This window comes from Choloepus didactylus, chromosome 17 (assembly GCF_015220235.1).
Source record: "Choloepus didactylus isolate mChoDid1 chromosome 17, mChoDid1.pri, whole genome shotgun sequence".
Taxonomy (NCBI): Eukaryota; Metazoa; Chordata; class Mammalia; order Pilosa; family Megalonychidae; genus Choloepus; species Choloepus didactylus.
This window is the reverse complement of record NC_051323.1, coordinates 6,974,369-7,002,309: the sequence shown is the minus strand read 5'-3', so window position 1 is coordinate 7,002,309 and position 27,941 is coordinate 6,974,369. Positions and strand designations below refer to the sequence as shown.

At 47.3% G+C, this 27,941-nt stretch overlaps 1 protein-coding gene across 1 annotated transcript in view; it reads right to left on the bottom strand.

Moving 5' to 3' along the window:
* Positions 1–27,854, bottom strand: part of TRABD2A (TraB domain containing 2A) — a 34,723-nt gene extending 6,869 nt beyond the window's left edge. Inside the window, 6 exon segments of the mRNA XM_037807621.1 lie at positions 20,475–20,641; positions 20,644–20,745; positions 20,748–20,887; positions 20,889–20,957; positions 24,944–25,215; positions 27,681–27,854. Coding sequence (XP_037663549.1) covers positions 20,475–20,641; positions 20,644–20,745; positions 20,748–20,887; positions 20,889–20,957; positions 24,944–25,215; positions 27,681–27,854 — 924 coding nt within the window.
* Between the last annotated feature and the right edge of the window lie 87 nt (positions 27,855–27,941).

Below are 27,941 nucleotides of genomic sequence, written 5' to 3'. Positions count from 1 at the left end.
TGTGCTACCATCTCCCAAAATTGTGTTCCAAACCACACACTCCTGTCTTCTATCACCCTGTAGTGCTCCCTTTAGTATTTCCTGTAGGGCAGGTGTCTTGTTCACAAAGTCTCTCATTGTCTGTTTGTCAGAAAATATTTTGAGCTCTCCCTCATATTTGAAGGACAGCTTTGCTGGATACAGGATTCTTGGTTGGTGGTTTTTCTCTTTCAGTATCTTAAATACATCACACCACTTCCTTCTTGCCTCCATGGTTTCTGCTGAGAGATCTGCACAAAGCCTTATTAAGCTTCCTTTGTATGTAACAGATTGCTTTTCTCTTGTTGCTTTCAGGATTCTCTCTTTGTCTTTGACATTTGATAATCTGATTATTAAGTGTCTTGGCGTAGGCCTATTCAGATCTCTTCTGTTTGGAGTACGCTGCGCTTCTTGGATCTGTAATTTTATGTCTTTCATAAGAGATGGGAAATTTTCATTAATTATTTCCTCTATTATTGCTTCTGCCCCCTTTCCCTTCTCTTCTCCTTCTGGGACACCAATGATACGTACATTATTGTACTTTGTTTCATCCTTGAGTTCCCGGAGACGTTGCTCATATTTTTTCATTCTTTTCTCCATCTGCTCCTTTGCGTGTAGGCTTTCAGGTGTTTTGTTCTCCAGTTCCTGAGTGTTTTCTTCTGCCTCTTGAGATCTGCTGTTGTATGTTTCCATTGTGTCTTTCATCTCTTGTGTTGTGCCTTTCATTTCCATGGAATCTACTAGTAGGTTTTTAGAACTTTTGATTTCTGCCGTATACAAGACCAGTTCTTCCTTTACAGCCTCTATCTCTTTTGCAATATCTTCTCTAAACTTTTTGAATTGATTTAGCATTAGTTGTTTAAATTCCTGTATCTCTGTTGAAGTGTACGTTTGTTCCTTTGACTAGGCCATAACTTTGTTTTTCTTAGTGTAGGTTGTAATTTTCTGTTGTCTAGGCATGGTTTCCTTGGTTATCCAAATCAGGTTTTCCCAGACCAGAACAGGCTCAGGTCCCAGAGGGAAGAAATATTCAGTATCTGGTTTCCCTGAGGGTGTGTCTTAGAAAATTGCTCCACCCTTTGATGCCTCGGGTCACTGTGCTTTTCTGCCCAGCAGGTGGTGCCTGTTAGCCTATAATTCTTGACTGGTGTGAGGAGGTATGGCCGTGTTCCCCCAGGCTCTGGGGTCTGGTTCTGAATGGAAAGGGCTCCACCCCTTTCCTCCTAGAGAAGACAGACCCCTCAGGTGGAGGTCATTAGCATTTCAGTGGTCTCGCTCTCTGCTTGTGGTGTCTCCACCTTTCCCAGAGTCACAGCCCTGGAAACTGAGAATGACTGGGGCTTTCTCCACTGAGCCAAAAAAGAAACAGATAGTCCCCTTCAGACCCAGTCAAGGCGACCCTCCGGCTCTCCCAGGTCAGTCGTCACCCAAAGCCTCTGTCTGTTTTTTGGGGATGTGTACCTGTAGTGAGCAGTTCACACTCGCTACTTAAAACCCCAGTTGGAGCTCAGCTGAGCTGTATTCGCTTGCTGGGAGAGAGCTTCTCTCCGGCGCCACGCGGCTCTGCAGCTTGGGCTATGGGGGAGGGGGTCTCCCGACCTGGTTCCGCAGGTTTTACTTACAGATTTTATGCTGTGTTCTTGGGCATTCCTCCCAATTCAGGTTGATGTATGATGAATGGATGGTCTCGTTTGTCCCCCCACAGTTATTCTGGATTATTTACTAGTTGTTTCTGGTTTTTTGTAGTTGTTCCAGGGGGACTACTTAGCTTCCACTCCTCTCTATGCCGCCATCTTGCCCGAGTCCTGTTGTACACTTTTGATGATTGTATGGTATGTGACTATATTTCAATAAAATTACATTAAAAATTTTAAAAAAAAACCCTTCTAATATTAGCTAAAAACTAAGGAAATGTGAACCAACTATGGAAATTAGTTAGTACTAGCATGTCAATATTGGTTCATTAATTGTAACACACGTACTGTGTTGATGCAAGAGGGTAGTAATAGAGGAAACTGGGGCGGGGGGGGGGTGGAATGCCTTCCAAGGACCATCCTTTGCTACTCTGCCTTGGGGAGAAAGAAGGCACCATAGGTCACCCAGTTCTGTCAGAGGCAGCCATACTATAAACACATGTCTTTTAAAGAAGTCTGGACAGCAGACTGTGTATCTGATTTGGTGCTAAACCTTCCTTGTGTTGATAAAAACCGTGGAGATGAACAGCTTCCTGGAATTACCACATGCCTTGCATCCTAGAGCTGCTGCAAGCACTCCAAAAAACTACTTCTGAGCAGGCATAAGCCTCTTGCTGATTAAGATCCAGCACAAGCTCAGCTATTTACCTGTGCACCTCGAGAGATCACCAGAGATGACACAGGAGGGAAATGTGGCCCGTGGGGCTCACTGGCTGGTCCCAAGCACTGAACAAAGTGCTCCTTCTCTGTTGAATGAAATGCATTCATTGGAAGGCAACTGAAGGCTCAATGAAGAGTCACAGCGAACAGCTGGGCTCAGGGTTTCCTCCCCGGCCAAGCATAATGGTGCACTGCTTGGGTTTCAGGGGGGAAAGCCCTTACTTAAACACTCTCAGACTTCTTGCAGTTCCTGAGGAAAAAAAAAAACTCTGAGTGAGGCCAAAGAACCCCTACAGGGTCTTCTTGGAGGCTGAACACTCACCTGAAGGCTCTGGGCACTTGTTAGCAGGCCAGCTAACACAACCAAGGGGGCAGGCCACAGTTGTTTAGCCCTCCTCCCACAACACAAAGAAATGCATCTCCCTCCCACTCCTGTTCCCCAGCCACCCTCCTCAGAAGCAACCACTGTGCCTGTGTCTTGCATCTCTTTCCAAGGACAGTCTCTGCATGGGGGCAGATGGACGGATGGATAGATAGGTAGGTAGGTAGGTAGGTAGGTAGGTAGGTAGATAATAGATAGATACAGCATTCCATGGATGGGGTGTCAAGATCTGGGAAAGAGGGATGGTTCCCTCAGGTTCAGTGAATCCTTAGAAGGAATCACAAAACTCATCAAACCATTATACACATTGCTACGGTTTATTACAGCAAAAGGATACACATTAAAACCAGCAGTGGAGATAGGCTCATAGGACAAAGTCCAGGAAAGACCAGGTGCAAGTTTCCAGTTGTCCTCTCCCAGTGGTGCTGGGTGAACAATGCCTACTTCTCCCAGAAATGATGTGTGACAGTACACGTGGAGTGCTGCCAGCCAGAGACACTCATGTGAGCCTTGGTTTCTGTGGGGGTCAGTTACACAGGCACAGCCGACTTCCTCCTGGCTGACCTCCGTCTCCAGTCGAGGTCATAAACCATACGGTTAGCATAGCCTATCTGGCAGCCTGAGGTCCCCAGGTAAACAAGACACTTCTCAGGCAGGAGAGTCCCAGGCTCAAAGGGAACCTCCCAGGAGCCTTGCCAAGAGCCAAACCTTTCTCTGGAATGTACAGAGTATCGACAACCCAGACCCACTAAAGAAATACGTTACTGCAAAAATAAAGAGGTAGCACCTCCAATTTTTTGGTTTTGCTTCTTTGGCCTTTAAATCGTCAAATAAGTCATTTCCTTGAACAAAAACCAAAGTTATTTATTATAATGTAAGATTAAACAAACCAGGGATAAAAAGCCAAAATTTGCAAACAGGGGAACAGCTTGATCCATCTTTATGGACAGGAGAACATGACAGAGCAAATCACATGGCTGAGGCAAACCACAAAAAAGGAAACTTCTGCATGAGAGAAGGGCAGAATCAAGGTTCCCTGCAGCCTTTCCAGTTTAGAAAGCAGGTTGGGTCAGAAGCCCCTTGGGGGCACCCCAGAGGTGTCCCTGCTGCCCCCAATCCAAGTCTGTCCTGGATCTCTTCTCTGAGATTAGGCTGATCCATGAAGACCCCCAAGGAGAAATCCAAGCTAAATTCTACAGTCCAAGATTTCAGGTAATCCCACCAGGATTCAGGTTCTTTTCTCCAAGTGCCCTCAGACCAGCCTCCTCTTGCAAATGCCAGACAGAGGAGACAAATCAATCTGAAAATCAGCTCCTTAACCACCAACAGAACCACTGGAGATGGCAAAAGGGGGGGCAACCAACAGCTCCTCCTCTCCCCACCATCCCCATATAGGTGGGCTGCAAGAATGGGGGGAAACCAATCTACATCTAGTCCAGGTTTCTGAAGGGAAAAGATGCAGCTGGGTTGGCTCCTTCTTGAAAAACTGGAAGAAGCCAGCCTTTCCACAAATACAGCTGCCCTGCCTCCTGGTAGAGGGGAATATTGTGTCTGAGACAGTGCTGGGGAGCAGCGTGGAGGCCACCAGGCAGCCAGCACAAGGGGCAGGGGCTAGAGCCCATCGGGACCATAATTCCTGAGACCAAGAAAAGAGTGACCTTGAAGCAAGTTAAATAGGAGCCAGAGCAGAAAAGTACAGGAGAGTCATTCCAGCTCTCCTTTCTGCAGTTTAATTAAATGAAAGGGAAAGCCATACAATCGTTCATTGAAACCCGTGTGTTTCAGGAAACAACCACAGGAATGTCTACAGCAAAATAATTTGTAACAGCAAAACACTGGAAACAGCGCTAAGTCCATCAATGAGAGAATGGACAAATTGTGGTATATGCATCAGTGAGATGTTATCTGTTGCAGTTTGCTAAAGCTGCCGGAATGGACTATACCAGAAATGGGCTGGCTTTTACAATGGGGATCTATTAGGTTACAAGTTTACAATTCTAAGGTCATGAAAAATGTCCAAATTAAGGCATCAACAAGAGGATACCTTATCTGAATAAAGGCTGCTGGCATCCGGGGCTCCTCTGTCACATGGGAAGGCACATGGCGATGTCTGCTGGTCCTTCTCTCCTGGGTTCTGGTTTCAATGGCTCTCTCGGCTCCTGTGGGTCCTTCTTGCTTCTCTGGGCATTTCTCTCTCTGTCCCCTCTCGGTGTGTTTCTGCCTTTTATCCTCTCATAAAGGACTCCAATAAAGGAATAAGAGCCGTCTTGAATGTGGTGGGTCACATCCCAGTTGAAACAACCTAATCAAAAGATCCCACCCACCATAGGTCTGCACCCATAGGGCTGGATTAAAAGAACATGGCCTTTTCTGGGGTGCATAACAGCTTCAAATCACCACACTACCCAATAGTGAAAATGAACATGGATGATTATTGCATAGAGCTGAGTAAAAGATCAAGACAAGGAAGAGCACATACAATGTAGTTCCATTTCTAGAACAGTTCAAAAGCAAGACCACACAACATACTGTTTGGGGTTAGTGTACAGATTTGGTAAAATCATAGAGAAAAACAGGGACTTCAGGTGAGGAATGGGGAGTTCATATGGACAGGCAGGGTGAACCTAGATGAACAGAGACTTAAATTGGCTTAAACCATAAGAAAATCACAGCAGAAAGCCCAAAAGCAGAAGGGTCCCTGGCACCCAGCTTAGGACCCGTGCCTGCTCCCACCCAGACCGGAGGGAGTGACCAGGGAACGCTGTGTTCTGGTTGGCTGAAGCCTGGGCTTCTCAAGTGAGCAGGCAAAGAGCGAGGACTCAAACAGAATTCAGCCCCCACCAAGTGCAGTTTCTCCCACTTTGAAGAGAATGCCCAGGAATAAAGAAATGAGACTCAGCAAGGGGCTGCATAACTGCATCTGCAGGAACAGGGCCAAGAGCTTGCAGGCTCTGCCGTCTCAGAGCAAAAGTAATGCAAACTCTTATCAAGTGTCCTAATGCACTGGGCATTTCACAAAGGTGTTCTTCTTTATTCCTCACTCAATACTGTGATGCCTGTTTCATCGTACCCATTTTACAGATGAGGAAACAGACTAAGAAAGGCTTAATATTCCTGGCCAAGTTCAGGATGCTAGGAAACAGGGAGCCAGGAGTCAAACGGGGAGCCAGTCTGCAAATGCATGGCCTGTCCCCTGCGAGACAGCGGCCCCGGGAAGGGCCATGAGTCTTCCTGCCCCCTTCCTCCCCAAGCTGTGCCAACATGGCTCCAATCCCAGATTTAAATAAAAGAGAACATCTACACCACAGAATAGGCTCAAAAGTCATCCACAGGCAGAAAATCCTCATCTCTAGGCCAAACATCAGTAGCTTTGTATCAAATCTCTTTTCATTTGCCCTTGTTTCGATTTTAAGAAGGGTAAGACGCAGCAGGGAAGGAAGAACTATTGGGAATGAGCACAGTGGTGATAAAACCCCCAACAACAAGGAGTTTCTAAAGGTGCAAAGGTTTAGAGGGACCCACTTTTCCCTTAGAAAACACAGCAAGAGAGAAGGGTCTCACACCAGTGCTTGCCTTACAGTTTACTGTCTTTAAAAAGTTACCAGTCCTTGGTGCTGATGTTGTCACAAACATTGGGACGGGCGGTTTGATGTGCTGAGCCCTCGATCGTGAGACTTGCCCTTATGAAGCTCGTTACTGCAAAGGAGAGGCTGAACTTGCATATAATTGTGCCTAAGAGTCTCCCCGTGAGTACCTCTTTGTTGCTCAGATGTGGCCCTCTCTCTCTCTCTCTCTCTCTCTCTCTCTCTAACTGAGCCACCTCAGCAGGTGAACTCACTGCCCTCCCCACTACATGGGACCTGACTCCCAGGGGTGCAAATCTCCCTGGCAATGCAGGATATGACTCCCAGGGATGAATCTGGACCCAGCATCGTGGGATTGAGAATATCTTCTTGACCAAAAGGGGGATGCGAAATGAGACAAAATAGTTTCGGCGGCTGAGAGATTTCAAATGGAGTAGAGAGGTCACTCAGGTGGACATTCTTATGCACTATATAGATAACACCTCTTAGATTTTAATGTATTGGAATAGCTAGAAGTAAATACTCCAACTCCAGTAGTCTGGACTCCTGAAGACGATTATATAATAATGTAGATTACAAGGGGTGACAGTGTGACTTTGAAAATCTTGTGGATTTATCTAGTGTATGGATGGATGACTAGAAAAATGGGGATAAAAATTAAATGACAAATAGGGTGGGATGGGGGGATGGTTTTGGTGTTCTTTCTTTACTTTTATTTTTTATTCTTATTCTGATTCTTCCTGATGTAAGAAAAATGTTCAGAAATAGATTGTGGTGATGAATGCATAACTGTATGATCGTACTGTGAACAGGTGATTGTACACCATGGATGATTGTATGGTATCTGAATATATTTCAATAAAACTGAATTGAAAAAGAAAAAGAAAAAGAAAAAGAGATTCAACATTGATTTAAAAAAAAAAAAAAAAGTTATCAGTCCTTCCAAAACCACATCTGCCGAATCCCCTTCTTGGGCCCTCCAGTGACACGGATGCCCACCCACCTGCACTGCCTTCTGAAAAGCTGTGTTCACCGGAAAAAATAACAAGCTTATTACCAGTTTACTTCAGTTTTCAAACACCACCCTTCCTTCCCCTCGCTTCTTTCTTTGCCTCCCCACATCCCCTCTTCCCTCCCCCTTTCTTTCTGGGCTGTGGAGAGAATCAGTTGTGCCCCTCTCCACACGTGCAGCAGCCATCTTTCTCGTTCCAGAAACTTCGGGTGTGGGGAGACCCAGGTCCCTGCTGGGCGTTGCCATGGGAGCCACAGGCTGAAGGGACGGGCAAGAGGGGTCCGGTCAACAGATGCCTTTTTTGTCGAGGATGGAGCCTCACCAGTGAGCTCTCCCCTTTCCAGCACTTTCACCCCCTCAGATCAAAGGGCTGCTCTGCGTATGGAAGACGGAGGACACCCCCAGGACCCGCTCAGCCTCCCGCTCAGCCTCCCCTCTGCTGGGGCACAGGCCTCGCCTGCCAGGGCACTGAGCAGCTGTGTCTGCTTTTCTCTTTCTTCAGTTTCGAGAGCCGTTCAGTTCCTCGAGGTATAGTCTGGGAGCAGACTGTACTTTATCCACACAGATAATTTTTTGAGACTCAAGAATTCATGGTCCTCGCCGCTCCGCCTCTCCAGGCAGTGGGAATGCTCTCCGGAGGCTCATTTTTCTCTTCCCAGCTACTCTCAAAACTCTCTCCTCCTTCTTTACCTGAAAGGGGCCCATTCCCTTGGTTCTGGCCAAGAAGTTGTGAGCAGGAGTGACATAGCACTGGAGCATTTAATCACCCATGTGAGACCCTCCAGAGCTGTCTCTCTCCCTGGCACAAAGACAAGCAACATTTGAGACGGAGGCTGCACCATCGTCCTGGGTCCCAGAGTGTAAGTAAAATAATAGTTTACTGCACCAGGCATCCCTCAGAGATATCGCGGGCTCCATCTCAGACCACTGCAGCAAAGCAAATATACCAATAAAGCGAGTCACGGGAGTTTTAGGGTTCCCCAGTGCACATAAAAGTTATGTTTACACTATACTGTAGTCCATTAAATATACAATAGCATTACATCTAAAAAAAACATATATTCCTTAATAAAAATGTGACACAGAGACACCGAGTGAGCCCGCACTGTTAGAAAAATGGCGTCGTAAGACTTACTCAACACAGGGTTGCCACAAACCTTCAATTCTTAAAAACACATCTGCAAAGTGCAATCAAGTGAAGCACAATAAAATGAGGTATGCCTGTATATGATATAATATACAATATAATGTAGTTTAGGATCACGTGTGTCTATACAACTAATATATAACTAGTCAAACTGATGGAAAAATACTGGTAAACTTAAGAACAGGCTCTGATATCAGACAGCCCTGGTCCAAACCCCAGCTCTGTCCTTACCAGCTGTGCCTCCAGGTGAATCACTAACCGCTGCAACCCTCGGTGCCCTGGGCTATAAAACGAGGCTGTAAGAGCAGCCCCAGGCCCCTTGTGAGCTTAAGTGAAAGGACCTTGCTCAGTGCCTTGTCCCTGGAGGCCCCTGAGTCACTGTTGGCTGCTGTCCATGTATCATTATCTCCACGGAGTGTTTTCTTACTGCCACAAAGCCATGGATTTCTTTATTGCTTCCATTGATCTCCCTTAAATCATTTTAGTTGTGGATTCTGTATCTCCCAGAGATGCTCTGATTCCTAAACCTGCTGCCACTGCTTTTCTCCAGACTTTTGAGGTCTTGGCAGGGTCCCCAGCAATCTCCATGGCAGATCGTGAGCAAAAGATTTTCTGCTGATTGAGAAATATGAAAGAATGGGCTTCTCTTCCGACTTGGCTCAAGTTATTATCAATTCCCAAGATCCTCTCTGGTGATATCACATGCCAATGGAGAGTCATAAAAAAATAGCATTTTTTAGCCTTTGGGTGCGTATCTGCCCCTTCCCTGGAAATCAGAGAGACAGAGCCAGGGACCCAGTTCTCGTTCAAGTGTCTCAGACACAGTTCCTCACTAATTTTCTTTAGACCATAAAACAGAATGAGTTATTTGCTGGTGTGACAGTTTGGATGTATTATGTCCCCCAAAATGCCACGTTCTTTGATGCAATCTTGTGGGGGCAGACATATTAGTGTTGATTAGGTTGGACTCTTTGGATTAGGTTGTTTCCATGGAAATATGACCCACCCAACTGTGAGTAAAACCTTTGATTAGATTATTTACATGGAGAGATGGACCCCGCCCATTCAGTGTGGGTCTTAATTAAATCACTGGAGTTCTATAAAAGAGTTCACAGACAGAAGGAGCTCAGAGAAGCTGGGAGTGACATTTTGGAGACAGCCATTGAAAGTAGACTTTTGCTACTCCAGAGTTTGTCTGGGAGCAACTAAGAGAACACCCCTAGATGCCTAGAGAGAAATATCCTGGGAGAAAGCCATTTTGCAAATGTAACCTGGGATCAGCAGATGCCAGCCACGTGCCTTCTGAGCTAACAGAAGTTTTCCAGATGCCAAAGGCCTTTCTCCAGTGAAGGTATGCTTATGTTTATGCCTTGGCTGGGAGACTTGTATGGCTGTAGAACTCTAATTTTGTAACCAAATAAGCCCCCTTTATAAAAGCCAATCTATCTCTGGTATTTTGCATAACAGCAGCATTAGCAAACTGGAACAGCCGAGTTTGCTTGTAAGCCTCAAGGCTCCCAGAAAGGCCACCAACCCCTGCAGGATCAGCCTTGTCTGCTCAGAAGAAGATGAAATATCAGACTCAAAAAAGAGTGGTCACCTCCCCTGCATGAGCAGGTGAAATCTGGAGACTGTGTGCAGCCTCTCTCCATCCATGGGCCAGAGCCCCAAACCCACGGGCTTTCCCCAAGGAGCAGCCTGCCCACATCCACAGCACCCACCCCTGCCTCATGGTTCTCCCCCATCCTTCTGCTTGAACCGGGGCTGCCCGAGTGATGTTCAAGCCTCCCCCAGAAGCAGGAGACCATCCTGCTCTATCCACTGACTTCTGCCAAGTGCTTTGCTGCTGAGCCCCGCAGAAGCTGGCTTGAGTCGGCCAGCACAGTCTCAGGGACTTGGATTGCAGTCTGCTGGGTCCTTGCTGCAGGGAAGGGGCGACCTCACGTCTTCTCAGTCTCACTCCATATACCCATCCCTTCCCCAGCCTGGCATGCAGGCCCCCTTCATCCCTGAGCCCCAAGGGCACTGCAATAACAAGCCATGTCTGCACCCCAACCTAGCCCACACTTACCGCCAAGCATAACCTCCTGCAACACTGCTGTCTGTGCTATCACTTCCTCCTGAAATCAGGCCTGGCCTCCCCAGCTTTATTGCCCATCACAGTCCTCCCCACACAAACTGCACAGCCAAACCTGCCCACCACTGTTGGGCAGGCACACTGTGGCCCAGCGAGAGGGCTCCCTCTGCTTTTTCTGGGCTATCTAAATCCGAGCATTCCCTTGAGAACCCAACTCAAATCCTAATATGCTCATTAAAGTAATCTGAATAATATTTAGAAGATACTATTTGAATTCCTTTCCCTGATAAACCACATTGCTTGACAGCCACCCCACCACAATGGCCCAGAGAAGGGGGAGAAGAGAAAAGTCTGCCCCTCGGTCAGAGGCCCCATGCTCAGAATCCATCCACCCTGCGGTGGTCACTTCTGCGGCCAGCAGTAACCTGGGGCCCACCCGGGGGTGGGGGTGGAAGACGCGTCTTCATTCTCGGGCTCTTCCACCTGCATGGTGCTGGTTTGGAGAGAAGCTATAAAACTGCACCTCAGAATCAGAAACCACTCTTGTGCTGGTTTGGAGCTGTTATATACCCCAGAAAAGACTATGTTCTTTTAATCCATTCCTGTGGGTGCAGACCTGTTCTGGGTGGGACCTTTTGATTAGCTTGTTTCCATGGAGATGTGACCCAGCCCATTCAGTGTGGGTTTTAATCTTTTACTAGAGTTTTTTTAAGAGAGCTCATGGAGAGAGGGGGCTTAGAAAGAAAATTCCCTGGGAGAATCAAGAAGCACCCACAGAAACTGAGAGAGCCATTTTGAAACCAGGGCCCAGGAGAGAAGGACCAGCAGACGTCGCCATGTGCCTTCCCAAATGACAGACGAACCCTGGAGGCCAGCAGCCTTTCCTCAGAGAAGGTATCTTCCTCTTGATGCCTTAATTTAGACATTTTCATGGCCTTAGAACTGTAAATTTATAACCTAAGAAAACCCCATTGAAAAAGCCACCTCATTTCTGATATATTACATTCCGGCAGCTTTAGCAAACCAAAACAGCATACACACACCTTCCAGCAAGAAAGGGAGGTGCCCCACAGCCTGTCTGGCTAGCACCCACACCCACCCTCACAGGGTGCATTCGAGTCACCCAAAAGGAAGATGCCAAGGGCACGCTGCCATCACCATGTCACGGGCAGGAAAAGTCTCCAGGAAGACTGACAAAGGGGAAAAATCAATGTGAGGTGGAAGCAAACAGCACAGGGTTAACCTGTGGTTTTGGTTCTTCAGTACAATACAGCCTGACTGAGTGGTTAGGAAACAGCTACCCTCAAATGTACCCAATAATTATGAAACATCCACATGGGCAAGGCACCTGGCTAGACCCAGACTGAAAAACAGGTAGAAGAGCCTGGCTCTCTAGGAGTTTATGTTCCAGTTCAAGAAATGAAACAAAAACATAGAAATGTAAACACTGTTTTGGTTTGCTAAAGCTGCTGCAATGCAATACATCAGAAATGGGTTGGCTCTTACAAGGAGGATTTATTAGCTTGCAGATTTACAGCTCTAAAGCCATGCCCAGGGCAGACTGTTCTCAGGAGTTGCAGAGACATTTCCTGGGAACACAGAACTAAAGCCTGCATCTGGATGTTCGGGAACCTCATGGCAAGTAGGCACACACAGTCGGTTCCTTTTCCTATTTCTGGTCAAAAAATAAGGGATTGAATCAAGGGATGGCCAAGGCAGAGAAATGCTCTAGAGGAGCTCCTGAGAGAGCCCAGACTTCCCAAATTCATGAAGATGGTCCCCCCACCCCACCCCCACATTGCTTGTGTTGAAGCTGTTTGCAAAAGCAGAGACGAGATCTACCCCAGGAACAACTTGTCACAGCCTCCGAGGACATGTAACGTGACTGCAGCACTGCAGACTAGCTATGCGTACAAACAAAAAAACATCATAAAACAATGTGGGGAAAGAATGTAAAAAAGCAGAAGAATAAGATGAAAGCAAATTGGACTTAAAGTGAATTGTAAGATGCCGGCTCTATTGCTACATGGCTATCAGAAAGGATGTGCACAACTTTTTAAAGTTCTCCACTCGCACGTTGTGTTGTGTCCTTTTTTAGCCAAGCACCAACCGGTTCATGGGTCGCCCACTGGTCTTTCTGAGCTGGGTCTGTGGAAACCCAACCTTCGCACGTCCTACCGACTGGTTCACACAGCCAGGGGCAGCCACCGGGACTGTGGTGGGCTGGACTACGTACCCCAACAAAAGACGGTTCTCAATCCATGCACCGGTGGGTGGGAGCCCATTGTCAATAGGACATTTTGAAGATGTTATTTTCTGTTAAAGTGTGACCCAACTGAATCAGGGAAGGCCTTGAGCTGTATTTCTGGAATCCATCATCAGCAAAAGTAATTTGGACACAGCTATATTCTTCTGCTTAAAATCAGAGAAAAGCCGCAGGAAGGAGCAAGCAGCCGGAAGTTGGCAGGAACCGGAAGAACAGACACAAGGAGAGGGAGAAATCACCATGTGATGGGAGGAGAGGCGCACGGCAAGGAGCCCGAAAGACGGCTGCAGGCCAGGACCCCAAGGCCACCCACGCAGAAGAAACCATGGCCCGTTGAGACCTTGATGTTGGACGTGTAGCCTCTGAAATCATGAGACGATAAATGCCTGTTTTTTAAGCCAACCTGTTGTGTGGCGTGTGTCATAGTAGCCTTGCAAACTCAGACAGGGACCCAGAGAACATGGTCCAGCATTGAGGAGCCGGCAGCTTTTGGGAAGGGGGTTGCAGAGAAAAGAATGGCCAGGGTTCCAGCAGAGGCTGCCACAGGGACACTGAGACGACAGCGGAGGGTCAGCTCTGGGCTTGGGAAGGTGTCACAGAGGAAGTAACGTCTAAGCCGGGTCGGCCGTCAGCCGAAGGGGCACAGCGGGGAAGGCTCCGGCAGAAGGAACGGCGTGTGCCTACCTCGGCCCCACAGAGGTCACAGTTAAGGATGTGTGCCACGTGGCCACAAACAAATCTGCCCACATTTCAGGAACCAGCTCCCTTTCCGAGAGTATGCATATTTAAAGTTCCAGCCAAACCTACCGATAAAAAATGAAATGTCAGAATATCCACATTCGAGAACATTCCATCAGAGTTACGTGAAACGCAGCTCAGTCACCCATCAGCATAGTGGCCAATTTCTCCTGCTTCTGTTGGCATTTATGACTAGGGAGAGGGCACTCCCACAGCAAATCCAAGTTCTAATTGTAGAATTCTAATTCTAACCAGAGTTCTAATTCTGCAGGTGGCAGTGCTGAGAAACAGAACTAGACCGGAAAACAGGAGGCCCGGGAGCCAGCTCTGCACTAACTTGCACTGGGACCCCAGGCTGCCGTGCCGTCGGCCTTTCTCCGGGGTTACCCCCATAGGAAACCTGCCTGCGGGCCTCTGCTCACTGATGCTCACGGTTGCACCCACACTCCTGCCTAGGCTTCTAGGAAGAGACCTGCCAGCCAGACTGTCTCATGGGGTTGTTTATACCTGATGCACTTATGCAAGAAGATGCGCAGAGACCTGCAAACTACAAAACAAGGCACCACTAGGTGCCCTGGGATCACTGTCTCTGGGCCTGGCAGGCCCACCCCCTCCTTGGGGAGTCCAACCCTCCTCCAAGGAGGCTTTCTCTGGCCAGCACAGCCCTCCCCTCTTTGCTCTCCTCCAGCATCCACCCGGCCAGAGAGGGAGAGGGTCGGCATCTTTCTAGGGCTTTCCCTGCCTCTCCAGCCAGACCATGAGCTCCAGGGGCAGGGCCCGTCAGCCACTCCACCCTGCTCTGAAGCTTCCCCGAGACCATGTTCGGTGCCTCAAGCCGGAGTCAAGATGCTTCTTCTATTTGATGATTGACCAAACTAAATAGAAATTTCTCTAGAGAAGCAAAATCCCCCCTTCCACAACTTCTTGAAACTGTGGCTCAAGAAAGGCTCTCCTCTGTGAGACCCAGAAGTATGTCTACTGGGGACAAAGTACTGTGCAAGGTTCAATGGGTCACAGGAGAAAAAAAGAAAAACAATCTTTTCAGCCAAAAGAGAGAGTCATTAGGGTCTCAGAGATAAAGAGGGGCAAGAAGTGAAACTGTCACCTACTGCTGCAAGCCCGGGTAAGAGGGTGACAGTTGAAAAGGCAAATACAAAATAGGTTAGTGCCATCTATGGGCAACAGTAAACAATAACAAACAGTTCTTTGCACACCAATTAAAATAATAAGAGCATGTAAGCACCGACTGAAGAATGCTTTGGGGTTTGCAAAGGACTTTTATATCCACCTGCCTCATGGGAAACTTAAAGCCCAAAGACACCAGCCTTGCAAATGGAAAGCAGCAGGCACACCCAGAACTGGTGGCTGCATTCAGGTCAGCTCTCGGGTCCCGTGACTCAGACCCCAAACCAAGAACGTGACTGGGTCCTCGGGGCCACTTCTCTAGTGGGACCGCATCTTTAATGGGAAGCCACCTGTGCAAACGGGCGGTCCCGGAAGGGACTCAGAGGTGAGCCCACTCTGCAGGTTGTCCTACCCATTTGCATTCTTCACACAGGGAAAGACCATGCAGGCAGTAGCTTTAGCCTGAGAGAGGACGGGGGTCGTGACCTGACACCATCGTGGAGGGGGAGGGGTTGTCCACCCTGGGGTAGCAAGCTCAAATCCAGGGACAGGAAGGAAGCATCTGTCAGCATCAAACCTGTCCCAGACTTCAGTTTGATTCAGGGACCTGGATTCCACCAACCAAGCATCACGAAGCCTACAGGGCTGGCAGACAGGTGGGAAAGGGGGAAAGCAGGCTCGGTGAAGGACAGTAGGCAGAACTGAGACTGTGGCCCCAGAGGGACAGAACTTGCCCTAACCAAGGGGCAGTCAGCACTCAGTTCCCGCCAGCTGCTGCCACATGGGAACACAGCTCTAATGGCTCAAGATTCCAGGCTTTTGTCCATGGGGTATTTCTCAATTTTTAAATGTCGTCAACTAATTCATTAAGTTAAAAAAAAAAATACTGTGCTATCCACTTAAAACTGAGCTGTGAGACAGATTCAGCCCAGTGGCCTCTTATATACAACCTCTGCTAACCCTTCCGTTTCTATACTTTTGTCCTCTTTTTCTTTAGCATCTTTGAAAAAACCTTTATCTCCAGGAAACCAAGAAGAAATGGAATTTTCTCTTATGCCAAATCAAGTGAGCTGAAGGTAACAATTCATTCTTAGGGAGTAGGAGAGAGTTGAAGGGGGAGAGAGAAGGAGGAAAATATAATGGAATCTGGCAGAGTTACAGGCTCTCAACACTGTCTTTCAAGCACTTATCCTAGGAATATTTCCTGAGCATCGACTCTGTGGTGCTAAGTCCTAGAAACACTAATGAACAAGGTGGTTCTGCCCTTTCCAATCACACTTGAATGTTTTTAAGTAGCACTGTGCCCAGATGGAATTCCATGGAGGTGCTGACCAAATGAATAAAGGAGCAGGTGCTCAGCAGGATAACTATCAGTGAGCTCCCACCCTGGTTTCTGAGGTTTAGGGCCAGCTGGGCAGGGGTGGTTTAATACTGAGAAGGTCAGAGGAGAAAAGCTATAAGATCAAGAAGAAGAAGGAGGAGGAGGAGAAGAAGGAGAAGAAGAAAAAAGAAGATGACGACTTGATAAAGTTCAATTGCTTACAATAAAATTCCTAGTAAAAATAGAAATTCAAGGACATTTCATTTACATTTTGAAAACCAATAATGACCAGCATCATATTTAATGATGAAATAGCATTACAGTCAGGAAAAGGACACAGATAGATGCCTTCTATCACCACTGCTCCTTAATGCTATTCTAGGTAACCTAGCCAATGCAATAGGACAAGAAAAAGAAATGAGACCAACTGTGGAAAGATGAAGGCAAAATCATTATTTCACTAAGAAAACATAAGAGAAGCAACAGAAAAAATTATTATAATTCATTATTTCAATTAAGTGGTTAAATTAATTAACAAATAAAATTAGCAACCAGGTGGAAAATATCATGAAAAAAGAGTCTTTACACTAGCAAAAATTATATTAAACATAATGAAAAAACATAGGAAATAAGCAAAATTGAGATCAAAAACTCTACAAAATAAAAACAAAGACTGAATGATGACAATATTAGGAAAAATGTCAGTTCTTCTCAAATTAATCCATAAATTAGCAAAAGCATAATAAAAATGATTTTAAGAATAATTGAGGAAAGTGACATCATTACCAAATATTTAAAATACGGCATAAAGCTACGTTCATTAAGAGAGAGGTCCTGATGCAGAACTAGGCAAACAAATCAATGGACAGTCCAGAGACAGATTGAACGTGTGTGCATATATGTGTGTGTGATGGTGATGTGCTAAAACAAAGAGCACCACAAGTCAATATCGAAAAGCTGACCCAAGGCCAGTGGCCGGTTACACCAGAAGGGGCAGGCATGGGTGTTCAGCGACTCCCCCATGTTGAGCCCTGAGTAGGCACTTTGACAAAAGGCACAGTGATGGGTGAGCGCAGGCAGCACAGCCTCTAAGCAGATCTGCTTCGGACACACATCCATAAAGAGTCTGGATTGGCGCTGTTCAACTGAAATATAGTGTAAGCCACCTAGGTGATTTTAAAGGTTCTAGCAGCCACATTAAAAAAGAAAAATGTAAAAATGACATATTTCACTTAACCCAATATTTCCAAAATATTGTCATCTCAACCTGTAATCAATATAAAAAAGTATTTGTGATATATTTTACATTCTGTTTTCATACTTAGTCTTCAAAACCCATTGGGTATTTTAATTAATTAGTTAATTAATGAAAATGGAATAAAATTTAAAACATGCTTCTTCAGTCACACTAGCCATGATTTGAGTGCTCGCTAGCAGCCATGGATGGCTAGTGGCTAATGAAATGGACAGCACATCTCTGGAGTTCTCTGCTACAATTCATAACTCCAAGGTCTCAAGTGAAGCCCCAAATCCTGTTGGAAACTCAAAGTCACCATGAACTTTAACACACCTGGAATCAAACCCAAATTCCTCCATTCATTAGTCGGATGATGTGCCGGTTTGAATGTATTGTGTCCCCCCAAATACCATTATCTTTGTGGTCTTGTGGGACAGATGTTTTGGTGATGGTTGGATTTGCTTGGAATGTGCCCCACCCAGCTGTGGGTAATGATTCTGATGAGATGTTCCCATGGAGGCGTGGCCCCGCCCATTCAGGGTGGGCCTTGATCGGTGGAGCTAGATAAATGAGCTGACTTGGGGGGAGGGAACTGAGTGCAGCTGTGAGTGACATTTTGAAGAGGAGCAAGCTTGCTAGAGAGGAACATCCTGGGAGAAAGCCATTTTGAAACCAGAACTTTGGAGCAGATACCAGCCACATGCCTTCCCAGCTAACAGAGGTTTTCTGGACACCATTGGCCATCCTCCAGTGAAGGTACCCGATTGCTGATGTGTTACCTTGGAAATTTTATGGCCTTAAGACTGTAACTGTGTAGTGAAATAAACCCCCATTTTATAAAAGCCTACCCATCTCTAGTGTTTTGCATTCTGCAACATTAGCAAACTAGAACAGATGATTATGGGCAAGATTCCTAAGCTCACTGAGTCTCCGTTTCCATGTCACGAAAATGGAGATGATACTGCATACCTGAAAGATTATAAGGATTAAATGTAAAATTACTGATGAGAACTGTCTCATAGTAAGCCCGGTATGTTAGTGCCCCCCCCTTCTATTTGTAGAGTATTTATGAAGTGTTTTCCAATGTACTGCTTTATTTGCTTCTGACAATACTGGTAGGAACAGTATTATTATCCCCATTTCAAAGACGAGAACACCAAAGTTCAGGAAAGTTATGTGATTGGTTCAAAGTTACACATTAGTAAGTGGCAGTGGTGGATTCTAAACCAGATCTGTCCAGTGCTTTTACTGCGACCAGCAGTATATTTCCCAAGCCCTCCAGCGTGGCCTCAGCTATGCCTCAATGAAGCGTCCCTCACCCTACAAATCCAAGAGGTCTCTAGGATGGATGGCCCTTGGAGCCCAGGCTCCTCCAGGAGCTCACTGCTTTCTCCCTGCAGCTGGCTGGGAAAGTGGGCTTGGGAGCCTGTGGGGGGCCTGGCCAGCCCCTCCTCCCACAGCACAATCAGGCACCCACTGGCACCCATCCTCAGAGCTACATAGAACAAGGAGGAACCAGCCACCCCTCAAATGGGCAGGAGAAAAAAGGGGCCTGGTGTTTGACTTAGGGCTCATCTTCTGTCAAAGCAAGGGCAAGCGACATCACTGCTCTCAAGACTTACTGAGAAGGTAGACACTATCGAACATCACCCTAAAAAATCTGATGGATTTTGTGCCAGTTTGGATATGTTGTGTTCTCCAAAATGCCATGTTCTTTGATGCAATCTTGTGGGCAGATTGATTAATCTTTTTGATTAGGGTGTGACCTTTTGATTGGATGTTTCCATGGAGATATGACCCACCCAACTGTGGGTGATGACTCTGATTGAATGTTTCCATGGAGGTGTGGCCCTGCCCATTCAGCGTGGGCCTTGGTTAGTTCGCTGGAGTCTTATAAAGGGGCTCACAAACAGAAGGACCTCAGAGGTGCCGCAGCCAAGAGAGACACTTGGAAGAATGCACAGGAGCTGAGAGTGAAGATGAAATGCAACCTGGGAGCAAGCAGACACCAGCCACGTGCCTTCCCAGCTAACAGAGGTTTTCCAGATGCCAAAGGGCCTTTCTCCAGTGAAGGTACCCTGTTTTTGATGCCTTACCTTGGACACTTCATAGCCTTCAGACTGTAACTTTGTAACCAAATAAACCTCCTTTATAAAAACCAATCCATTTGTGGTGTTTTGCATAATGGCAGCATTAGCAAACCGGAACAGAATTCTACAATTCTATGCAGCAATTAGAATGAACGTTGGACTTCGTTCAGCAACAAAAGTGGATCCCAAGTGTGACACTGACCAAAAGAAGCCCAGCACTAAGGGAGCCACACTGGACACTTCCATGGATCTCCAGTTTTAAAACAGGCAAACTAATTCAGGCTCAAAGATGCCAGGATAGTGGACAGCTTCCTTGAGGGCAGGAGGGGACCAAGGGGCTTCTGGGGAGTGGGTGCTTTTCCATGTCCTGTCCTGGATGCTGAGCACATGGCTGTGTTCACTGGGTGAAAATTCATCAAGTGCACTTTTCTGTATAGTTGTGCTGTGGTAAAAACCTTACGCCAACTTTCTAGGGTGATGGAAATGTTTGGTATGTTGATCTAGGTGGCAGTTCTATGATACAGGTGTTTGTTAAAAAGTCATTGAACTTGGGCCATTGCTGGGGTGGGAGGTTTACACTAAAAAAAATGTTTGAAGAATAAGTAATATAATGTTTTCTTCCTATATTTAAATAACTCTAACCTCACTAGCTTAACTTTAAGGTCTTTTCAGAAACTTAGTTTATACATATTATATACCTATATGAGCCCTATGAACATGTCATGAAATCAACATGACATTCTAGTTCTATAACTACAAAGCTCTCATGTGTGTCTTACACGTTATCTCAAGATATGGTGCTACATTCCTTCCTGCAGAGATATCCTGCTTAGCTAATACTTTACTTCCCACTGGGAAGAGGAAAAAAGGCATTGACTCAGGCTAAAATGATCACAAATGTCAGACCTGTGAGGTCAAAATCAATAAGTCTTAAAGTACTGAGCACCTTTCTTTTTCAAAACATTGGATTAGATGCAGCCATTGAAAAAGTTAGAATATTGGTTCATAAGCAGAGAAAACTTTTAGATAAGCCATACTTCTGGTCAACCTGCTATCTTGCAGTTCAATAGATTGTCTCACACAGTCACATGCCACCAAATCCTTCATGCACAGAGGATCTGACCTGAGAAAATTTCAGTCCATTCGATGGATGGCAGTGCTCTTCCACCTTTTCCACCACTCCCATCTGTTTCCTCGGTCACTCAGCCTTCTGGGCAAGGTATAGGTCTAAGTCTGGCTGCCCACGGGACTTAATGTCCACTTGAGTTTGGGAGTTGACCACAAGCATCACCAGAAGGGCCTCTTCCGCTCCCGGTTCCCCGCGAGGGCATCACGAGCTTGCACGTCCAGGTGGCGGTGGATGTGGCAGTAGCTGTCCCTGAGGAGGACATCTGGAGGTTCTTGTCCAGTAACAGCATTTGGCAGCTGGTGAGAGTCAAGGTGGTGCAGGTTGTGAGGTCCAGCTCAACTTGCACGGTGCTGCTCTGTCCAGAAGCCTCCTTGGAGGTGTCGGGGATGAAGTCCCAAATCCGGGTGCGGGACAGGGATAGTGCCAAGGAATTAAGACAGTGGGTCTCACTTTAGTGTCCACAAGGACTTCAACTCACTTTGATAAAAGGAAAGGACCACATCAAGGCATGATATGGAAGGTCAGGGATGTGAGGGGAGAAAATGAATTAGAGACAGAAGGTATTGCAGGAGAAAAATTATCAGGGAGCTTTGAGACTTTTGTGTCCAGGTGGATTCACCTGCCAGGAGCAGCCTTGCGTTTCAGCAACCTTTTCTGTCTTTTCCATCAAAATGGTTATCAAACATAAGAAAGCAATGACAGTCACCAGCTTTCCCATGCTATCCTAGCCATGAAATGGACAGGAGCGAAAAGGGGCTTCTCGGGGGGGCGTCAAGTCTGCACCTGGTATCCAAGGAGGGACCCCGCAGGAGCACACTCTTACCTTCCAGGCAGACCTCAAATACAACGTTCCAAATGCAGAAGGTCTCAGCTCTGGCCACACACTGGAATCACCTGCAAAGCTTTCAGGACTCCAATACCTGGCTCCCACCCAGCCACTGCTGGGGGAAGGGGATGTGACAGTGGGGTGAGAGGTGACAGTGGGGGAGGTGGCAGTGGGGGGAGGTGATGAGGGTGATGGGGGAGGTGATGGGGAGGTGACAGTGAAGTGGAGGTGACAATGGGAGAGGTGATGTGGGGGTGACAATGGGGGAACAGTGAGGGGGAGACGACAGTGGGGCTGACAGTGCGGAGTGTGATGGTGGGGTATCAGGAGGTGACGGGGGTAACAATGAGGGTGACAGTGAGGAAGAGACAACAGTGGGATGGGGTGACAGCAGCTGACAATAGGAGTGACAGTGAGGGGGAGGTGACAGTGGGAACAGTGATGGGGATAGGGGAGGTAGCAGTGTGGGAGAGGTGACAGCAGACAGGTGACAGTAGGGGGTGACAGAGTGGTGGGAGGTGACAGTGGGGAGGTGACAGTAGGAGATGACAGTGGTGGGAAGTGACAGTGGGGAGGTGACAGTAAGAGATGACAGAGTGGTGGGAGGTGACAGTGGTGGAAGGTGACAGAGGGGAGGTGACAGTAGGGGTGACAGAGTGGTGGGAGGTGACAGTAGGGAGGTGACAGTAGGGGGTGACAGTGGTGGAAAGTGACAGTAGGGAGGTGACAGTAGGGGGTGACAGTGGTGGGAGGTGACAGTAGGGGTGACAGTGGTGGGAGGTGACAGTGGGGAGGTGACAGTAGTGACAGAGTGGTGGGAAGTGACAGTGGGGAGGTGACAGTAGGGGGTGGCAGAGTGGTGGGAGGTGACAGGGGAGGTGACAATAGGGTGAGAGGTGACACGGGAGGTGACACTGGGGAGGTAACAGTGGGGTAAGAGGTGACAGTGGGAGGTAACAATAGGGTGGGAGGTGACAGTGGGGTGGTGACAGAGGGGAGGTGACTGGGTGTGACTGGAGAGGTGACAGTGGGGTGGCAGGTGACAGTGGGGGTGACAGTGGGGAGGTGACAGCAGGGAGATGATAGTGGGGAGGTGACGGGTGATGGAGTGATAGTAGGGAGGTGACAGCGGGAAGGTGACGGGGTGACGGTGGGGAGGTGACAGCAGGGAGGTGACAGCAGGGCGGTGACAGTGGGGTGGGGGGTGACAGTGGAGGGAGGCAAAGGGGCACACAAAGGACATTGGCCAAGCAGCCCCAGCCAGTGCCTGCCACATAGCGATGCAGGCCAGGTGCTCCTCAACAGACTTTTCAAAAGAAACGTGAAATCCCAGTTTTAAAGCATTTACATTACAGTTCTGCTCACACACTCACCCTTTTGGGAATGCACTAAATGGACAAAATGAGCCTAAATTCTGTTTCTGGCTCAGCTAGCCCATCAAGGTTTTCGAAAGCCCCTGTATTTCTCTGCACCTCAGTTTCCCTATCTATAAAAGTGAGATAACAAACTGGCCCAGCCCCCAATGCCCATCACAAAGTTACAGTAAGACAGGTAACTGTTCAATGAATGGACAAAGGAAAGAGAACATGCTGTTTAAAAGGGTTTTTTAAACCTATGAATAGTTGGATTAATAGTAAGAGGTTACTCACCCACAAAGTCTCCAGCCCCAGGCTTCCTCCTGTGGAGTCATGAGAGCCCCAGGGAGTATTTAAATGCTTCAAAAAGCCAAATGGAAACTGTACATCTACCAAGAAACGGCTGCCACATCTGATTAAACCATCAGATTTCTCACTACTGGTCAGAATTAGAACAACCTGGTAGGAAAACGCTGGTTAACTTGATGCCAATCAAAAGCTGAGATTGACAGTTATGCCTTTGGTGAATTTTAAATGGGTAACAAAACAAAGACTACCTACAAATGCAACTGGCTTGCTAGAGGTGGCCTTCAAAGCCTAAGTTGAGTCTGGTTGGTTGATTTGTTTCGGGGGACAGAGTTTCTGATGAAAGGGGTCCTGGATGGGGAAACAACTGGGGACCACTGCCCTATACTTCCAGGCATCTACCAAAGGGCTTCTGAATGGCTTCCAAAACATTTTTGACCCACTGGCACCTGAGTCACTGGCATCTATCAGGAGAACATGATGCTAAACAAATTTATTCCCAGGATCATGGTTTTGTGGGATTAGGGTGGTGTTGGGTTTTGAGGTTTGTTTTCTTTTTTTCCCAAACATTCCCCCTTCCCCCTCCCTCATCCCCAGGCAACCTCTAACCTACTTTCTAGCTCTGAAAATTAGTTATATCTAGTCATCTCTTTTAAGTGTCATCATACAATATTTGTCCTCATGTGTCTTGCTTATTTCACCCAGCAGAATGTTTTCAAGCATGTCTCATAACTTCCTTCTTTCCTGTGGTCAAATGATATTCCAGTGTGTGTGTACGCCACATTTTGTTTATCCATTTATTAGTTGGGGAGAAGGGGTTTTTTGGTGGTGTGGTATTTGTTTTTATCCAATACACGTAAATCTGCCTAATGCCCCATCCCACCTTAAAATACTTGCATTTCTCTTTGCAGAGAAAGTCTGTTCAACTATATTTACTTATCTTTGTTTTATTATTTATGTATTTTACTGTTGCCTTTTCAATTCAAGTTAGTTTAGAAATGAGGTCCTGTATGATCTGTTCAGTGAAAACTGCTCAGATTTTAGAAAAAGAAAACACACACACATATCTCTGGCATCTAGCCAGGCACCTCCCAGGCATTTCACGTGGAGCATCCTTCTGCATTCCCTCAACAGTCATTTGCTCAACAAAGACTTGCTCCATGCCCACAGCGTGCCAGGCACTGCTCCGGGAGCTGGGAACCCCACCCTCAGGGCATGCTAGTGATAGCTGCTGTGGAGAACATTAAAGCAAGAGGGGGAGCAGGGAGTGCTGGTTGGGGGAAAAAGCAGGATTTTAAATTGTGTGACTGTTCCAGTTTACTAAAGCTGCCATTATGCAAAATACCAGAAATGGATTGGCTGTTACAAAGGGGGTTTACTTGGTTACAAATTTACGGTCTGAAGGCCATGAAATTGTCCAAATTAAGGCATCAACATGAGTATACCTTCACCAAAAGGAGGCCAATGGCGTCTGGAAAATCTCTGTTAGCTGGGAAGACATGTGGCTGGCGTCTGCTGATCCTGGGTTGGGTTCCAGCTCCTCTCTCAGCTCCTGTGCGTTCTTGGTTCTTTCTCCCAGGATGTTTCTCTCTAAGCATCTGGGGATGTTCTCTTAGTTTCTCCCAGGCAACTGTGGGCTAGCAAAAGTCTGCTGTTAATGGCCATCTCCAAAATGTCTCTGTCAGCTGCAGCACTGAGCTCCTTCTGTCTGTGAGCTCTTATAGGGGTCCGGTAAACTAATCAAGACCCATGCTGAATGGGTGGGGCCACACCTCCATGTAAATAATCTAATCACAATTATCACCAACAGTTGAGTGAGTCATTTGGAAACAACATAATCCAAATATCCCACAAGATTGGATTAAAGAATATGGCTTTTCCTATATACAAACCAGCACAGTGACCAATAAACAGGAAAGTCGGTGAATGTCCAGAAAGACATTTAGGTGCATCACGAAGGAGGCAATGGGGCAAACCTTTCCAGAAGGGAACAGCCAGTGCAAGGCTCAGCAGCAGGAGGGTCCCCAATAAACTGGGGAGACAGCGAGGATGCTGCAGCGACCAGCTGGAGAGGTGAGCGGGGCCAGGTGCATGGGTCCTCGGGCCATGTGGGGCCTTGGTCCCGGCTCACGCTTTCATGCTGTTTGGGCCAGGAGCTAGTGCAGGTGCCTGAGAGGGGGGTGACGTGTCCTGACAATGTGCTAACAGGAGCACTCTGGCGGCTGTGACGAATGAGATGAATAGCCCACTGAGGGGTAAGGGAAGACGTGAGGAGGTCAGTCAGGGAAGGTTCCTGAAACAACCCCAGTGAGAAACCAGAGTGGAGGCGACAGGACGGAGAAGGAGTGATCAGTTCCTGGAAACACGCTGAAAGCCAAAGCCAACAGGATTTGCTGATAAACTGATGAGAGGACAAAGCCATCATCAAAGGAGATGGAGAAGCAGGGAGAGGAACAGGATAAGAAGGAAAGACCAGAAGTTGGGTCTTGGATGCATTGAATTGAGATGTCAAGTAGACATCTGGGTGGAGACGTTGAGTTGGCAGGTGGACACACTATTCCGGAATTTGGGAAAGGCTGGACCAGAGATAAAAATTTAATCAAATGTCATTTAAGCAATGGTACTGGATGAGATTTCAAGGGACTGAGTGTAGACAGGAGAGAAGAGGTCAAGGAATGAGAATGGCGTCTTCTAAGATTGGCGTGGTGAGTGGTGGGAGCCAGCAAAGGAGAATGAGAAGCAGCCAGTGAAGTGGTTGGAAAATCTGTCGAGTGGAAAGATCTTTTAAAAAACGGCTTTAAGGAGGAGAAAGTAAGCAACTGAGCTAAATGTGGCAGCTGAGCCAAATAAAAACAGGATTCAAGACTGGCCTTTGGATTTAGCAACACCCAGGTGGCTGGGGACCGAGCCAAGAGCAGTTTTGGTGGAGCAGAGGTGAAAGCCTGCCTTTGTCCATTCGGGAGAGAACGGTGGGGAGAACACAACCTCTCCAGGTGGAAAAATGGAGGTCTTGAGAGGTTTATTATCCTACACAAAGTCTCAGAGCTGCTCAGTAGTGGATCCAGGATTTGAAGCCAAACAGTCTGGTTCCTGAGCCCCAACTTTTAAACCCCACATTATGCAGCCATAACACGCAACAGACTTTACTTGTGATTCAGTCACATCTTTCATCAATTAACACCCAGCAAGGTGTATGCCACTGTCAGAAGCGCTTCCTGACTGTAGTCCTAGAAGGGCTCTGTCTGGCTCCCCTTCCCGAGCCCCGGTGACCTGCCCAGATCAATACCATATCAACATATCGATGTATTTAAATCCTAAGAGCATCACCTTTCACCATTCTCTCATTTCAGGTGAACAAAATTCGGGGGGGCTTTCCAACTTTCCTGAAGTAAGGAGCTGTATCTTATTCACTTGCATATACCCAAACAGTGAAGTACTTGCCATACTCTCAGAGCTCAAAACTTGATTTGGAAAGAGATGAATTCCTAGCCCATAGCAAATTCTTCAATAGATGGAGTTCTGTTCCCATTGGACATGGACCTCCTGCCCCCATTCTGTGTGCCAGGACCCATCCCTGATGGCAACAGATATGCCCTCCCAGGCAGGCCCTCAGCAGGGCATATGCTGAATAAAGAGCTTCCTCAAGCTGCAGATTAGGGAACCCCGAGCCCGCTGCTCAGGCTGTAGGGGTGCAGTAGCCTCTGCCTCCCTCGGGGGAGAGCTGTTTGCCTACACAAAACACACACACACATTCACACACACACAGTCAAAAAATTTCTCTGCTACCCCATCTCATTGTAATTGTAGCCAGTTCCATGCTACTAAAGGGAGCCACATATTTTAATGCTAGGATGACATAAAAGGAAAAAAAAAACTATCAGCATGCTTCGAAGCATGGCTGCAACCATCCCCAAAAGAGAAAGAAATGGCCATGTGCAACCGAGACATGAAAAGGTAGAAGTTCTGCCAAATGGGAATCAAACTGGGATTTTAACAGATACCTGGGTAATACACCCAGTAAAACAGAAAAAAGGAGCACAATGGCAGCTTGAGCAGTGTGGGTGAACTTCCTAAGATGCTGCACCCTTCACTTCCCCCCCACCCTAGAATCCCAGGTCTGTGATAACTGAGCTTTTGGCTGATAGCAGTTTGAGATTATTCTTCAGCAGACCAGCTAGAGTGGTACTGCAGTAAACTGGCTCTAGTTTACCCTTTTCATTCAAAAATATTCATTGAGCATCTACTATGACCTGTCACCCTTCTAGGCACAGGGGATGCAGCAGTAAATAAAACACAGAAAAATCTTTCCACTTAGAAAGAGAACATGGGAGTGTGTGGAGCAGGAACCAGCAACAGACAAAATGTTTTATTAGATGGTGGCTAAGTGCTACAGAGAACAATAAAGCCCAGAAGGCAGAAGGGGAGTGGGGGGAGGAAGGGCTTGACACGTTTTTCAGTAGAGTAATCGGGAAGGGTCAGAGAGCGGGCATGTGCCTATCTCCCAAAGGGGAGAGCTTTCCAGGGGGAAGAATCAGCAAATGGAAAAATCCACAAGCAGGAAGAGCCAAGAACCCTCAAGAGTCCTGTCTGAGTACTGATAAGGAAGAGATTCAAGGTATACAGTGCTGGGGGCAAACGACGTAGCATCTGGGGCCCCTTGAGCTCAGGAAGCTCCCTCTAAGGCTGGCCACCAAAAGCCTAACCCATGCTCACGCCCACAGTCCTTCTGGAATTTACAGGGCGCTCTGCAGGGGGTTGGAGGACGGACTCCACAGCGTCCACTCTACAAGCTCCCGAGGGACCCAGACACTGTGCCCTGACAAAGTGCAGGTCAGGCAGACAGCCCTGCGGGACAGACAGCCTGGTCTCTGCAGGGCATGAGGCCATCTGCCCATAGAAGGGAGCAGTTGTTGGCAAAGCGGGGAAACCCTTGCAGGGAGTCCATAGGCGGAAGCTATTTTCATAATCACACTA